The 15,134-nt window shown below is 31.5% G+C and overlaps 1 protein-coding gene and 1 long non-coding RNA gene across 11 annotated transcripts in view; one reads left to right on the forward strand and one right to left on the reverse strand.

Moving 5' to 3' along the window:
• LOC117227705 (arrestin domain-containing protein 17) overlaps window positions 1-14,946 on the reverse strand; it is a 42,525-nt gene extending 27,579 nt beyond the window's left edge. Inside the window, exons 1-4 of one of the 10 annotated variants that reach the window (XM_033483182.2) lie at window positions 14,463-14,922; window positions 14,223-14,306; window positions 13,268-13,571; window positions 11,448-12,853 (exon numbers count right to left, since the gene is read on the reverse strand). In XM_033483182.2, the coding sequence (XP_033339073.2) occupies window positions 11,536-12,853; window positions 13,268-13,571; window positions 14,223-14,298 (1,698 nt within the window). In that variant the 5' untranslated portion in view covers window positions 14,299-14,306; window positions 14,463-14,922 and the 3' untranslated portion in view covers window positions 11,448-11,535. The other 9 variants (XM_033483181.2, XM_076522392.1, XM_076522397.1 and 6 more) reach the window with 9 other exon arrangements.
• On the forward strand, window positions 1,223-8,736 carry LOC117227707 (uncharacterized). Its single transcript, XR_004492131.2, has 2 exons — window positions 1,223-1,310; window positions 6,260-8,736. It is a non-coding gene; the product is annotated as an uncharacterized LOC117227707 (long non-coding RNA).
• Window positions 14,947-15,134: the final 188 nt, after the last annotated feature.

The following is a 15,134-nucleotide window of genomic DNA, read 5'->3' on the forward strand; positions in this document are numbered from 1 at the left end:
GGCACAATCAAGATAAGAACTTTTATATGGGAGGATAAGTCGAAAATGTGAAATGAAATGTTTTTGTGTTCTACATAATATTTTTATTATTCTTGTAGATTTATTATCCTGGACGTCATTGTGTTGTTCTTAGATATGTATGTACATTGTTGCATATGACTTCGTACATGCTTTCACACGATAAAAAGGAAATCATACCGCAAACTAAAATTATAATTAGGTTATTATTTTATTTATGAAAAACGATAGTTATTTCCTTTCATACTTATTGTTAGTATGAAATGTTAGTGAATTATGAAATTTAATTTTCTCAAAAACGAAGCCATGTATGCACGGTTGAAATTCCTATTTTTATTCTCAATTTATAAATTTATTCCCATTCGCTCAGTTTAGAAATTATATTATTGAGTATATATTATATGTATAACGTTATTTTTTAATAGCTCCACCTAAGTCCATTCACATTTTCAGTCAACAAAATTCGACGATTTTACGTACAATTTTTATTAAATAACAGTGAATGTTAAATTTACCATAAATCGTTATCGTTTGAAATGTGATTGCAAAGAAAGAAATTCATTCAGCGAGTAAAAACGTTTATATAAATATTTGTTCATAGAGTAAACAAGTCAGGATGTCAATAATCGGTTCTAATTATATATGAGCTTCTATACAGGTGAAAATTCATCGCGTACGATTGCACCTTTGTCCGGCAGTGTACATTCTTTTAATAAATGAAAATCAATTTCCGTTGCGTTGGACGTCTGATCGAACAATTCTGAGCAATAAAGGAGAAACAACTGAATATTTAATAAACAGAAACGTCTAATTGATTCCTGCATATCTTTTATTTAGTTTTACAATGGTTTAATGCTAATATTAATAAAATACTCTAACGAATTAATCATTCGCATTAACACATCTACGCATTATAATGCGTTTCTATTGAAGCCAAAATCGTTGATTCACGAGAATGATTTTATTGTAAATATTGTACTATAACTAACATTTATTATAATATTAGTTAGATACTCAATTCTGTTTCAATGTTACATGGAACACGTACTCTCGGTCTTAAACTAAGTACTTCTAATTTTAGTGTTTAACACTTCATTCTTATTGTTAGTATCGCACGCACTACATGCTGCATTCCAACGCGAAGGAGATGCCTTAAATAATGCAGCTGGGTGTAATGCTTTCCGAATTATTAGTCATAGTTGTGGTAGCGTACCACCGAGAAGTCAAAAACAGGGTTTGCGAACGCATATCACGTTGCAAAAAGACGGAGACTAAATTGAATTAAATAAGAGGTTTGTTATTTACAGCATCAGTAACTGAGTAAATATCAACTTTGTAATTACAGTAACACAATGAATTTCAGTTTTGTAATTATAGTGACACAGTAAATATCAGCTTTGTAATCACAGCAACACAATAACCGCTATTTTCTTTTATTGTATTTCGCATTTAATAATCTCAACTTTTACAAACAAGTGTAATGCCCGTTTTAAAAGATCATAGAATAACCTGTCAATGTTTGAAATATGAACAATATATTAGCAATTTTTATCAGTTTATTTTATTTATCACCAACGTTGTCAAAGTTTATGACACCACTTGTACGTTAAGTTTGAAGTGTAACGAAATTTCTACTTAAAATATTAATTATAAAAGAACGATGTTTTTTTAAAATTGATAGAGTATCTTATAATGTGAATGTTGTGATGGAACTTGCACTTCGAGAATTTTTCAATATTTAAGATTTATGCTTATTTATTATTAGGAGAAAATGGACATCTTCAAAAACAATGGAGTATTTTATAACTTATATAATAGAATATAAAGATATAATCAAGATTTTCATGGTACCATTTTAAATACTGTTCAGGTTTTGTAAAATTATTTTAAGATAGTTATTATTAACAGAAAAACGGCTGAGTATTTACAATGAAAATTATGTTGAATTTATCGTATAAATTATGTCGCATTTATCGCACAAATTATGTTGCATTTATCATACAAATTATGTTGCACTCATAATATTTATCAAATATGTATTTAAAATATTATTTGCTATTTGTCATTGTAAATATACGTGTGTCATTATTTTGTTACATTTGTTTGTTTATTAGAGGTACAATATAAATGTAAAAAGAAATATAACAATGAAACACGATTAAAATGTCTAGACTGGGTATGAATCATCATCATTATTATTATTTAATGGCACACCTTATTGTAAAATATCTTTCAGAGATTTCTGCTAGAGTTCTGTGTTATGATATTATATGTATATGTGCTTGGTATACAGTGGTATAATACCTGGCATTGGGAAAATACAAAAACTTCATTATGAAAGTATAATGGCGGACACTACGAAAGAAACGATAACAATATAGAAATACACAAGGCATTGTAAAAACAATGTGGCGTGACACAAACAAATATTCCACGGCTGACCGTCATTGTCCATTTCCACTATGCGGGCGTGCATGGTCGTGCTATAATTAAACTATACCTTGCGGGAGAAAAAAATCAGCGCGGCGGCGTTGCGGTGACAGCAGTTCCGAGATATGCATCGTGTGTCACTTACAAATTAGAACGAAACTCAAAATAGAACATTCATAAATCCCCGCTCTGCTCGTCAATCCGTGCAATCCGACATCTTCAAATCAAAAAACAAACGCGATTAATCATTGCATTCGCCTTATTAATCACGTCAACGAGTGTAAAATAGGGAAAACGGTTTATAGTTGCTCAAAAAAAGAAATAACTTCGATCTACTTGTTTTTACATAGAAAAGCGACAGTGAATTTTGGTTTCATGAACACGATTTCGAACATTCTGTGGAAATTAATTCACATGTAAATTTTACGTTAAAAGACGACAATGAATATAAATCATGTTATTAACACAATTTTTACATTTCTGTAGAAAGGATATGGTAATTGCTAGACTGACGTTCTTTATACAATTCTCATTATTATTATTTTTTACTAAAATTCAAATTAAAAAAAAGTTTCCTTCATCAACCGAAACTCATTCTAATTTAATAATTTTTCTTGCATTTTAAATTTTATTAGAATTTGTTATTCTAATTCTATTGTAAATTTTACAATAGCACTAAAGAATATTGTTTTTTCAATATCGATATATTATTAACACGATTTTTAAGTTTTTAATTGTGAATGATTAATTGAATATATTCTATGTAAATATTAATTACAGAAGTTCATATATATATAGTTGTCAACTATTTCGAAAAACCAAAACATCTTTTATGTCACAATAAACTCAGCAAAACGACTTCACTAATAGAACTACGTACGTGCTAAATCACGAAAATGACTGATTTCTAATATTTTGTTTTATACTTTCCGATATTATAAAACTGTTACTATGAACATTTTTTTGTTTAAATAAATTCAATCTTGTCATTGTTATAAAATAATATATATTAGTCGCGTTTAGGTCTCGTTAGTTCTAATGTTAAACTCATTATATCATTGAGTAATTAACTGTTAATAAGAGAAGTTCATTTCGTAACAAAAATTAATATCAATTTCATTGTAAATTCAATATGAATGGTGGTCTTAAAAATTTTATAATTGCGCTAAAAAGTTCACAGCTCTCAATGTCGATATGATCAATACGATCTTACAGTCCCTGTGCAAGTGATTAATTAATAGTTAATTTAAAATGTCCATTACCATCCTTCGTTAAAGATGAAAATAGCCTTGATTCGATTGCAAAAGTAGTTGATACGAATTGTATAACTATGCTAAGAACGCCAGCCTTTCCATGCAACTAACATAATTTTAAAATCCCTGATTGAACAAAAATTTCCATAGCAATCATATTTCTGCAATGATGAAAATAATGTTGATATTATAAATTTAGTTCTTATCGATTTAACGATCAAAAGTTAACAGTCTACAATGCAAGATTGACAATTTTGGTAGAACTGATTAAATAATTATTAATTGTGAGTGACCAATAAATTAATTACTTTACTATTAACATTGATACAATTAAAAATTAATATATTAAACACAACGATAATATATTAATTACACGATTTTCGATTTATTAAAATAATTAAAAAATAAAAACATTCAGTTTTGATTCTTAGAATTGGTTTAGGCAATTTTTATTTTGCATAAAGAATCGCGGTCTACTTATTACCTTCTTGTAATAATAAAAATTATTTTGATTTTGTAAAAGCTCCTGTGAATTTTGCGATTCAAAAATGACACCCTACAGTGTAGAGTGTATAAAAAATAAAAAAAATTCAATAGAAGCGATTAATTAATGATTAACTATCATTTGCAATTACATTAAAAAAAGACGATCTCAAATATCGATAACAGCGAAACTACATTAAAAATCCCAGTGTAACCGACTAATTATAAGATTTTTATGTAATACAATTTCAATGTGAAACATAAAATAGATGAAAATGTATTCGATTTTTTAGTAATTGTAATAATTTGAAAATAATTTGATAATATCCTTAAATTCTTCTAATCTCTTTACAGTTCTGTATTTGATCTATTCATTTGTTCCATAAATGAAAAAAATTCGAAATAATTACTAATTACTACTGTAAAAGGTCCATGCTATTACCTTACTGCAAAGTGAAAATAATTTCGATTCTACAAATTCAGTTTTTGTCAATTTAGCGATGAGAAATTGAAGGCTTGCAATCTTCGTATTAACAAGACGACTTTAAAATTGCAACGGCCGATTAATTAGGTATTAAATAACTTGTACAATTACCCTAAAAAAACAATCTCCGATATCAATATCATGGAAACTATGGAAAAGTGTGATCGATTAATTAATTACTAATATAGAAAGTGCATGCTTATTACCTTCTAATAATTATGAAAATCATTTTGTTTCGATAAATTTCAATCTTATCGATTTAACGAGTAAAACGCGAGAGTTTACAATGTTACTTCAAAATTTCAACTGGAAAAATGAATTAATTATTAAATAACTTTTGTAATTGCACTAAATAAGACAATTTTAAATATCAATATCATTAAGACTATTTAAAATATACCAGTGTGGTCGAATAATTAGTTGCTAATATAAGAAACCCATGATGATGAAAATAATTTTGACTTTTGTCAGTTTAATGATTAAACAGTGCGAGCCTGCAATGACAATATCAACAAGACGACTTAAAAAAATTTCAATTCGATCGATCAGTTATTTACTAGATAACTATCGCAATTACACTAAAAAAATATATTACCAGACTATTTAAAGATCCCAGTCCGATCAACCAAACTAATTACTAATATTGTGTAAAAAAATCCATGCTCATTACCTTCTCGTAAAAATGAAAACAACTTTAATTTCATTGCAAATCCGGCGCAGATAAATTTTGCGTATAAAAAACGGCAGCGTTAAAACTCCTGTGCGATTAATAATAAATCACCGACCAATCGTCGATCCCTAAGAATAAGTTGAAAACATCAATATAATCGTAAATCGATCTAACGTTTCAAGGATCGCGCGAGAAAAATACCAATATTCAACGTACGTGTTTGTTAAGAGGATTGCGCAAATCGCCGAGTATAGACTAGTCGAGTTGTTAAGAAAAATCCAGGCAGGGCCACCTGTCACGTTACACATCAGCAAGCAGCGTGCGCACTCGTCTCTCATCTCACGCGGCTCACAGCATTACGAATAGGTGAAAATAACTTGTCGACGCTCGACAAAACTTGTCCGGCCGATTCATTCCGTTATGCGGATCGAGCTAAGCCCGCAATGATTCCAATTCAACGTACCGCGGACCTTCTTCGTGCTATCTAGAACGACCACGATATTTCCGCTGACCGTCTGTCCCGGGTAATAGGTGTTCCAAGGATTGTCAAAGATTATACGGAAGTCCTTGAGCCCCATGTCTGCTGGCACGAAGAACCGTTTCTCCTAGGTATTCAGTCAGTTCCTTCCTTTTGCAGCCGTGTACCGCCGGGCTTTCCCCAGCCAATCAATTATTCCACTCGCGGTGAATTCGACGCCAAGACGAATGAAGGAGAACGTTTAGCAAACGCGAACTGTTTCGGATCGTCGGGTCGCGTCCTACCGTCGTCGACGACGCCGGCGACGACCGTCGTCTCGTTCCGTTTCGTTTCACGCGAAACACAACGCCGTGTGGCTATATCGAGCCGCTCGTAAAAGCCGGCACACGATGGTCGTGCTTACAAGTCCACGTTATACTACTCGATATTTGTCTTCTGCGCAGATACCAGCTGACGCAGTGCACGGGGAACGCTCCCTACAGGGCGGTACACAAGCGCGATTACCATGCCGCCCCCGCCATTCTACCAAACCAGTGTCTCCCACCGTGGTGGCACAGCGCGCTTCTTCTCAAAACGTTGGTCACGCGTCAGAACTTCGTTTAATTATGAATTTTTTTATTATCTTAATTAATTAATTAATTTTAAGAATGTAAAATTCGAAATCAGACGCTACCGACGCGAGTATTATTTTGAATTTACTCTTTCTGAATGTTAATTATTTTCCCATATGTGGATGTGATTATACAGGGTGTTTCGTAATATGTGGCACCCGCTTCGAGGGCTGACTGTTACGTCTATAAAAACAATGAAAAAAATATCACGTAAATACATGTTCTATTTGTCTTCATTTATGAGATATTACAAATTTTATAAACAGAGCAAACTCTCTGAAAATGAAAGAACGGCATAAAACATTTTTTATTGAAAATGTTGAAATATTACGAAATTCGGGTATAATAGAGAGAGAAAGAGAGAGTAACCAGATCGATAACAAGATGCGTGCAGGTTTGTATTCAAAGTCAAGGTACTCATTTTGAGCAACTTCTGTAAACATAGTTAAAACAGAAAATTCGTTATATTTCATAAACGAAAGTAGATAAAACATGTAATTATATGGCTTTTTTCATTGTTTTTAGTCATACTATCAGCTGCCGAGGTGGATCGCACATATTATGATACAACCTTCATAATTAGAATGTGCGGTTTAACACTTTGACTGTTATAAGTTAATAATTAAATGTAAATCATTATTAAAGAAACTTATAATTAATTGATAATCCACATTAAGATCAACTTAAATTAAAATGTATTTTCGTTTTTAAGCATTATAATAAATTAATTTTTAAAATATAATAAATAATATATGTATAGTAATTCAGATTAATATGTAGTTTATTTAAGATATGTATGGGTTACTTTAAATTAAAAATTATTATATATTGTTTCAAATAACGTGTGGAATAATTTGTTCAGATTTGAGAATTAATCTTTACTCTACTCTATCTACAACATCCTAATTTTATTAGGATCTACAACACGCAAGGATGTTAACTCAACTTTTTTGAAGTTGTTGACGTAACAGTCAAAGTGTTAATACGACGATCTTAATTTCAATATCTTCAGCATTGTTCACGGCGAGAGCGTTGAAGTACTTGATACTCTAAACTTGAATATCTTAAAAATAGGCGAGAACGGGCAAAATTTTTCGATTAGGTACTACTATATTTTTTCTGCCGTTATTGTTGTAATATGTCAATGATTTAGGACGGAGAAAGGAAGGATAGCACTTGATTTAAAAATATTTTGATGTCACTTATATACACACAGTCCATCTTTATAATAGTTCTCGTGTAAGAATTTCCCTCACATTGTCCCCCAACTTGGAAACGAAAAATGGACATCTTAGGAATAGACAACTTATACGAATATTCGAGCCTCGCAGCTCATTTTTATAATTGCCGATTATCACCGATCTCGAGATCGGTTGATCTTGGTATGAGCTGTAAACAATTAAATATCTGAAAAATCACAGTTTTGTCCCGAGTTTTGACACTTTCGACCAATAAGTGTGAGAAATCTTCAGTTTTTAAAATCTTTTAACGCGCTTGTAGCTTGACTTTGCGTTAACCTATTTCGATGAAATTTTCAGTACACATATAAATGACCTAGTTCTACAAAACGCATTTTTAAAATTTTTGTTATAAGTTCAGATAAAAAAGTTAAAAAACATGAGTTTTTTATTTTTTTCTTGTCATTCCAACTGATATCAAAATTTTAAAAAATTATTATAGTCATTGTCTAGCAGACTGGTCTCTTTAGCATCTAAAAAAAATTCAAGTCATTTAGTCTAGTTTTAAAAAAGTTATTCCTTTTTACCAGTGTTCGTAGGTATACGGCTGCCTTCGCAAGCATATACCTGACAAAAAACAAAAGAATCGATTTAGTGCAAATGGATAGTGTAGTTGCGTAAAAACTAAAAGGTAAGATGCTCGATCATTTTTATTGTGCCATTTGATACGATTAACTGATACAGTTACGTAGAATTCAACTAGCGATTTGCGTTCATCTGTCTTATATGCATTTCATTTATGCCACTGTATTCATTGTATTCGTCTCAACAAATGCTGTTATGTTATGGTTAAAAAAGTACAGCGTCCCATTTGAAAATATTAATTTGACTTCAATATCTGACCACTACACCTGTAGGAATATTGTTTATATCATCTAACGTCTCCCTCTATATTAAACAACTTATGTAGGAACATATTTTTGATAACGAATATTCCACAGAGTCCAATTAAACGGATCATTCTGCATAGGTATATATGTATATACGTAACATTTTAATAAACATATTGCGTAACGCAACAGTTGTACAATATGCATGTAACTTGAATTAAAATTGATCGTCTTAAATTGATGACTGCTACTGTACATGATCTATAATTGTATAAAGTAGACACATGAATAAAGTCAAGGAACCTGTCCCCCGCCCTTCCCCAACAAAAATCCTAGTTACGCTAATGTGCGAAACCTTCGTCAGATTTTTACCTTCTTATGTCGAGGCCGCGAATGATAACTCACTATATTGTTGAAACGGAAACGTCTTATTGAGGATACAATCTAACTCCAGTAGGGGTTTCATCAGAATTACGAATGTGGTTAAACTTCTGAAAATCGGCCAAACTCGATTCTGCTAAAATTTGTCCAACAGCTTAACTTTACATAAAAACAATGTTTGCGAGAAAGATTTTTGGCAACTCTCCAAAGTTAATGTTCGAAATTTTGCAAAAAAAAAATGTTTTACTATTTTATTGACGCTGCCTGTAATGTTGAAAACATTCACGCTTCAGTTTAACCTAAATTTTGCATAGAACTCTTTTACATAATAAGAATATTTTGGAGAAATATTTTTACTCAGATTCAGACACAATATTTTGTGAGCAATATGTTTACCGATGTCTATAGATGTCGCCTTGCGCCAGTCGAGCTCGCCTCTCACTGGTCAGCATTTTTCGTTAATAACTCGTAAACAAAGCCGCGGATTGCATTTCCGCTATGAAAAATGTTATTTCAAATGACCCCTCATTTCCCGGAAGTAACATAATTTTGAAACACCCTATATGTATTTATTCAGATTTTTAGCGGTTTTTATTACGATATACACTTACCAATAAGAGTTAAGAAACTTTATATATTGTTAACATTTTAATAAAATTTGATATTTTAACAAATATACGTCTTACTAAATTAAAAGTATATATTATGGTGAAGCATATAACATATGGGACTATCACTTGAGACATGTCTCTTGGGACTATCACTTATTTTTTTCTGTTCCTCATCTTCTTAAAAATAAAGTCAAAGATTTTTATATCAAGTAAATATCTAAACTTTATGAACAGTTGCAAAGGAGCAATAAAATAAGTGACAAATACGTTATTAAATAAAATTATATTTCAAAAAAGTTCTGGTGTCTTGAAGATTGTTTCTTTTTATGTCACCTAATCAATATTATATGGGATTGCCTTTATGTCTTCATCGAGATTTTACGGTGTTACATTTTATCTGCTGTTTGACACTACTTATTTTCCTCCAAATGCTATCTCAGTTGTTCAATTTGCTTTCAGTTTAAAACTATGCGAAGTGAAGTTGATGCCCAGTTAGCCAAGTCTGCTTCGACCAAATACATGTAAAATGGTTGGTGTAGTGTACTTTGCGAGGAAATTTATTTGAATTTGGAGCCAGCACGTGGCACCAGACACTTTGGCGTTACCAAATCAATGACAAACCTACGCGGAACCTTGTAACAAAACATATTGTTTGAAGAGGTCAGATCGGTCGCATTCATGTGGCAGCGCTTTAAGGTTTGGCCTGTATTTGGCAACGCGTTGGTGCCAAATAGGTGCAATTTGCAGAAACAGATGACTCGATATTTAGCATAAATGCGTACTGTCAAATTCATAATAAATTCAGGACAAATTGTTTACTGGAAGATAACATGAACACTTTTGGTATGTACGTTTATGTAAACTTAACCCAGGACAACTGAAATTAAAGAGTAGCTCAACAAATAATTTAAAAGTAATTTAAAAATTTAATTTAATCTTAAATGGATAATTGAATTACGTTAAATTTTAATAATATTGCTTTAAATTATACCAAGCATTAACGCTTTGGACATTTCTGTGTAGTACCAGCAACGCAAATGTTAAAGCGAAGATCATAGAAACCAAAAATATTATTCTAGAAAACGAAAATTGGAATGTTTTTATATTTATTCTATTTACTATACTCTAAATAAAAATAGTAATATTGCTAATATTACTAATGAACAATAATTAAATATTAATATGAACAATATAATATAACATCCAACTAAAACCGTGACTGAAAGTTTTACTCATATTGCTTAAAGTGAAAATAACATAAAAATACTTTGAACTTGTGTAGCTTGTTGAAATTCTGACTAGGTTTTAAAAGTTCATTACTTATTGTGATAAATTCATACAAATTAAATATTACTAGAAATCTTAGAATACAAAAAAGTACCATTCACTATGATGAATTGTAAATATAAAATACTGCACAATGATACAGTTTGAATATAAAATACTTTCTTATGATGAATATTAAATATAAAATACATCACTGATAAATTTTAAATATAAAATAATTCACAATAATACATTTTAACCTTCTAGTTTCGATGAGATTAATTAAATTACTTTGACAGAAGTTCGCTCTGTACATTTATGTCGTGCGCTGACGAGACGTAATAGCTTCAAGCAAGCTCATGTAAACATGCGCTCAAGAAAGCCATGTTTTTACATATCGTGGCAACACGCGCAAGCGCCACTTTTGCCAAGCATGACGTCATCGCGAATAACGGACAGATTCCGATGATGCAATCGACGAAGACACCTGATAATAGCAAGTATGAGTGACACGTGAGACTCAAGCCAGAAGAATAAGCTACATTTCAAATCGATGGAATGGCAGACATAATGGATGTACATTACAATCCTAAACTACGAAGGCGACGCGACGGAGAGCTGCAGATGGCTTTGTTTTCTTTTTAATAAAATGAATTATTCCCTGCTTATGAAATGAGACATAAAATACGATGAAGAGACTTAATAATATGTTTTATTACAAATGGAAAATATTATTTTTTACAAATACTATAATTATATTAATTATTTACAAAATTGTATTATTACACGACATTTTCGATATCATCATCGTCACTTGACATTTGATCTTGTACAATTATATCATTTAATTCATGTGGCACAATATCTTCTTCATACATTCTACTATTAAAATTCTTTAAAATTTCCTCCGTAATTGGATAGTTGCAACATTTTGAGTCCATACTATTTAATTCCACATTAATGCGACATAATGCTTCGACCATACGATGTCCTAATCTATTCCGTTTTTTAGTTTTAATGTTATTTACTAATGAAAATAATTTTTCAATTTCTGTGTTTGAGTTCGGTAGAGTCAGACACAGTAATGCCAACTTACAAATATTTTTAAATTTTTGTGCTTTATTATCCGAAATTTCAATCATCTTAATCCAAAAGTCATATACATTTAATGACAATAATGCACTTTTCGTCTCTTCTTCCAGAAAACCAAGAAAATACCACTCCTGTAATACGACTTCGTCGTCAAATTTTGATTTGAACTTCTGCAATATATTTTCTATGTGGTTTTCATGTTTTTGAAGATCTAGAGCAACTGATGGCTGCAAAAATTTTAATGATCTTAAAAATATATCATTAAATGGCAGTGTATCGACTGCACTTTGAAATGCTGCTTGATAAAAATTCTGACAATTTGTGTAAAATTGTTTAACTTTCTCGGATTTCACGCACTCACTAATAGTGGATTTACTCTTGCAACCAATATTCATTTCATTCAAAGGTAGCAAATTTCCTTCATTGTAAGGATCTACTTCATGTAAATTTACATTATGTACAATATTTAATTTCAAAAAATTGCATCCTAAATCTTTTAGTAGGTCATAACATTGTTCTACCATGGTGCTTATCTGGGTTTGCTTACTTTGGAAAATTGTATTGTACCGTGTTATTATTTTCAAAGTGTAATTTAAAAATTCTAAATATGCTTTAATACATGATGAATTTAAATCCTCAAGAATTTCTGTGGTATATGCATTATTTTGATCTTCAAAATATTTTAATAAAATGGCCCATTGTTCTAATAATTTTACGATACATTCGTGCACTGACAACCATCGCGTTTCTGATGGTTCAAGCATTCTATGTCTTGACACAAACATTTGTAATTCCTCTAATTCTTGTTTCTTCTTTCCGCTTTGTCCAATGTAATTAAAAATACGATGCACTAATTTATTTACATCATCTGGCATGAATTTACATGCATGAATAGCAATGAGGTTTAGCTTCTGACAAATACACGAAATTATTACTACCTCTGGATTTCGTTCCTTAAATGATGTTACGAAGGATTGATCCTTTCCCACCATAACATTAGCATTGTCGCTAGAAATTCCAACAACATTTTTTATGGGAATGTTGTGCTTTGCTAGAGCATATTCAAAACATTTAAATAAAATATCGGCTGTTGCACTTTTAATACTAATATACTCTAAAACATAACTATGAATTTTGTTCTCATGAATATAGCGTGCTAAAATAGCAAAATTTTTGCTATTCCCTGCATCTGTACCTTTATTAATCAATATAGAAAAAAATGTATGTTTCAAAATGTTGGCTACCCTTTCAATAATTGCTTTGTTGATTACATTTTTAATTATAGCTCTGATTTTTGTGGTTTTCAAATTTAACTTCTGTGTAGTAGGGCAATTGCATTCCATATGACTGTCTTGAATTATGTCAACATAATGTTTGCAAGAACTGAAACTCCTACCATGCTCCACTATATCTAACACATACCTGAGTTCTGCCCTTTTAATTCTTCCTTTGTGATGTAATAATTGCTGAGTTTTAATGTTTATTTCTCTTCCTGAAATAGCCATCTGTGCTTGGTGGGTCACAGTTTTTTCATGCTTCAGAAGATCAGCTCGTTTTGCACGAAACACCTTGTTGCAGACTCTGCATATGGCTTCAAAGTTGTTTAATGGTGACTTGACTAACCATGGCGCAAAAATAGATTCTTGCATCCATGCTTCTCTGAATTTTTGGATCCTTCCCTTTTTGGATGGTGGACCAACAATGCTGCTGCTGGTACCACCAGTGTCTATCAATAAAATTTTGATTATTACTTGAATTATATATAATACATTTCATAATTTACAACATGTGAAATGCATGTCAAAGAAATTTAAAAAATATAGTGTTTAAGGAAAGAAATTATACATATTTAGATAATAATTCCATATTGTAAGAAATTTGCATTGATCTAAGAAACATTTTGCTTTTGTAAACACAAACTCATACAGAAATATATAGATATATATATATAGGTATTTATTATATTTAATATGTAGAATGAGCTGGAATTCATAATATAAGTGAGAAAATAAAGAAACAATTTGGTACATTTTTTATCCAGGGTTCCATAGTTGTCTTCGTCCGAGATAATGTATGCAAACATTAATTGTTGCAAATTATTTCCATCATTGTCAAAAACTGTAAACACTATCTCAGACGAAGGCAACTGTAGTAGAAGAATAAACGACAACTAAATTGTTTACAAAAATGAACTTTAAAGTCAATTTTCTCGAAAGCGAAGCCCTGGATAAAATATGTTATACCAAATTTTTGTCTTATTTTTTCGCGTAGGAACACTCCCTGCTCGGTTGTACTACGAATTCCAACCCACCCTGTATATTTGGTTACTAAGTTAAGCTATTTCATAGTTAATGACCTAATATATTTATATATTTACCTAATTCACTGTCAGTAGTTGTTGGAACAAAAACAATACTAAATCCACTAGGACCTAGTTGATGTTTATCAGTCATTATATCATCTATTTGTAAAATAATTTTTAATATAATGATTTTGTAAATAACTTATCATTTATTCGCTTGAACTGAATGTATTAATATTAGAAATATGTCTTACCTGTGATTTCACAATATATGTTAACAACATAATATAAAATGCAAAAGAATATAAAACTCACAAAATGTACTCGGCAAGCGATTCTAAACTGTATCTGTCACGTGGCCGCGATGTCCAAACTTTGGTAGTTTATACATAACCTGTGTTCGCACGAAAACAGGCTATGCAAGGAATGGTATGGTGACGCATGTGCAGTCCCGCAGAACGGTGTAGCGCGTCTACCGGGTGAACATTATAATTCTGAACTACGATCACGACGGGACGTAAAGCCTCTGTTTGATCGTAGTTCAGAATTATAATGTTCATGTGGCAGACGCGTCACGCGGCTATGCGGGATTCCCGTGCATGGGTCGCCTGCCCTCACTCTTTGTGTAGCCACTTTTCCTGCGAATACTAATTATAATATAACATTCGCAGCCGAATAAGTCATATATTTTATTTCTAATGAGTGGGATAAGTGATGTGATGCGTCCAAAATCCCGTACAGCAGAGTGACGCGCATTATTCATGTACATTATAGTTCTGAACTATGAACGCAGAGCCTTTGCTGAATGCTATGTTGCGTCACATTCATAATTGTAATATGTACACCCGTTATGCGCGCCATTCTGCTTATGGGAGTCTCGGCGCAGCATGTGACGTACACTATTCCATCGATTTGAAATCTATGTATAGCTTATTGTAGCTTATTCTTCTAGCTGCCCGCGGCTTATACCAGCGTACAGTAATGGGT

The sequence above is a fragment of the Megalopta genalis genome, chromosome 5 (assembly GCF_051020955.1).
Source record: "Megalopta genalis isolate 19385.01 chromosome 5, iyMegGena1_principal, whole genome shotgun sequence".
Lineage (NCBI taxonomy): Eukaryota > Metazoa > Arthropoda > Insecta > Hymenoptera > Halictidae > Megalopta > Megalopta genalis.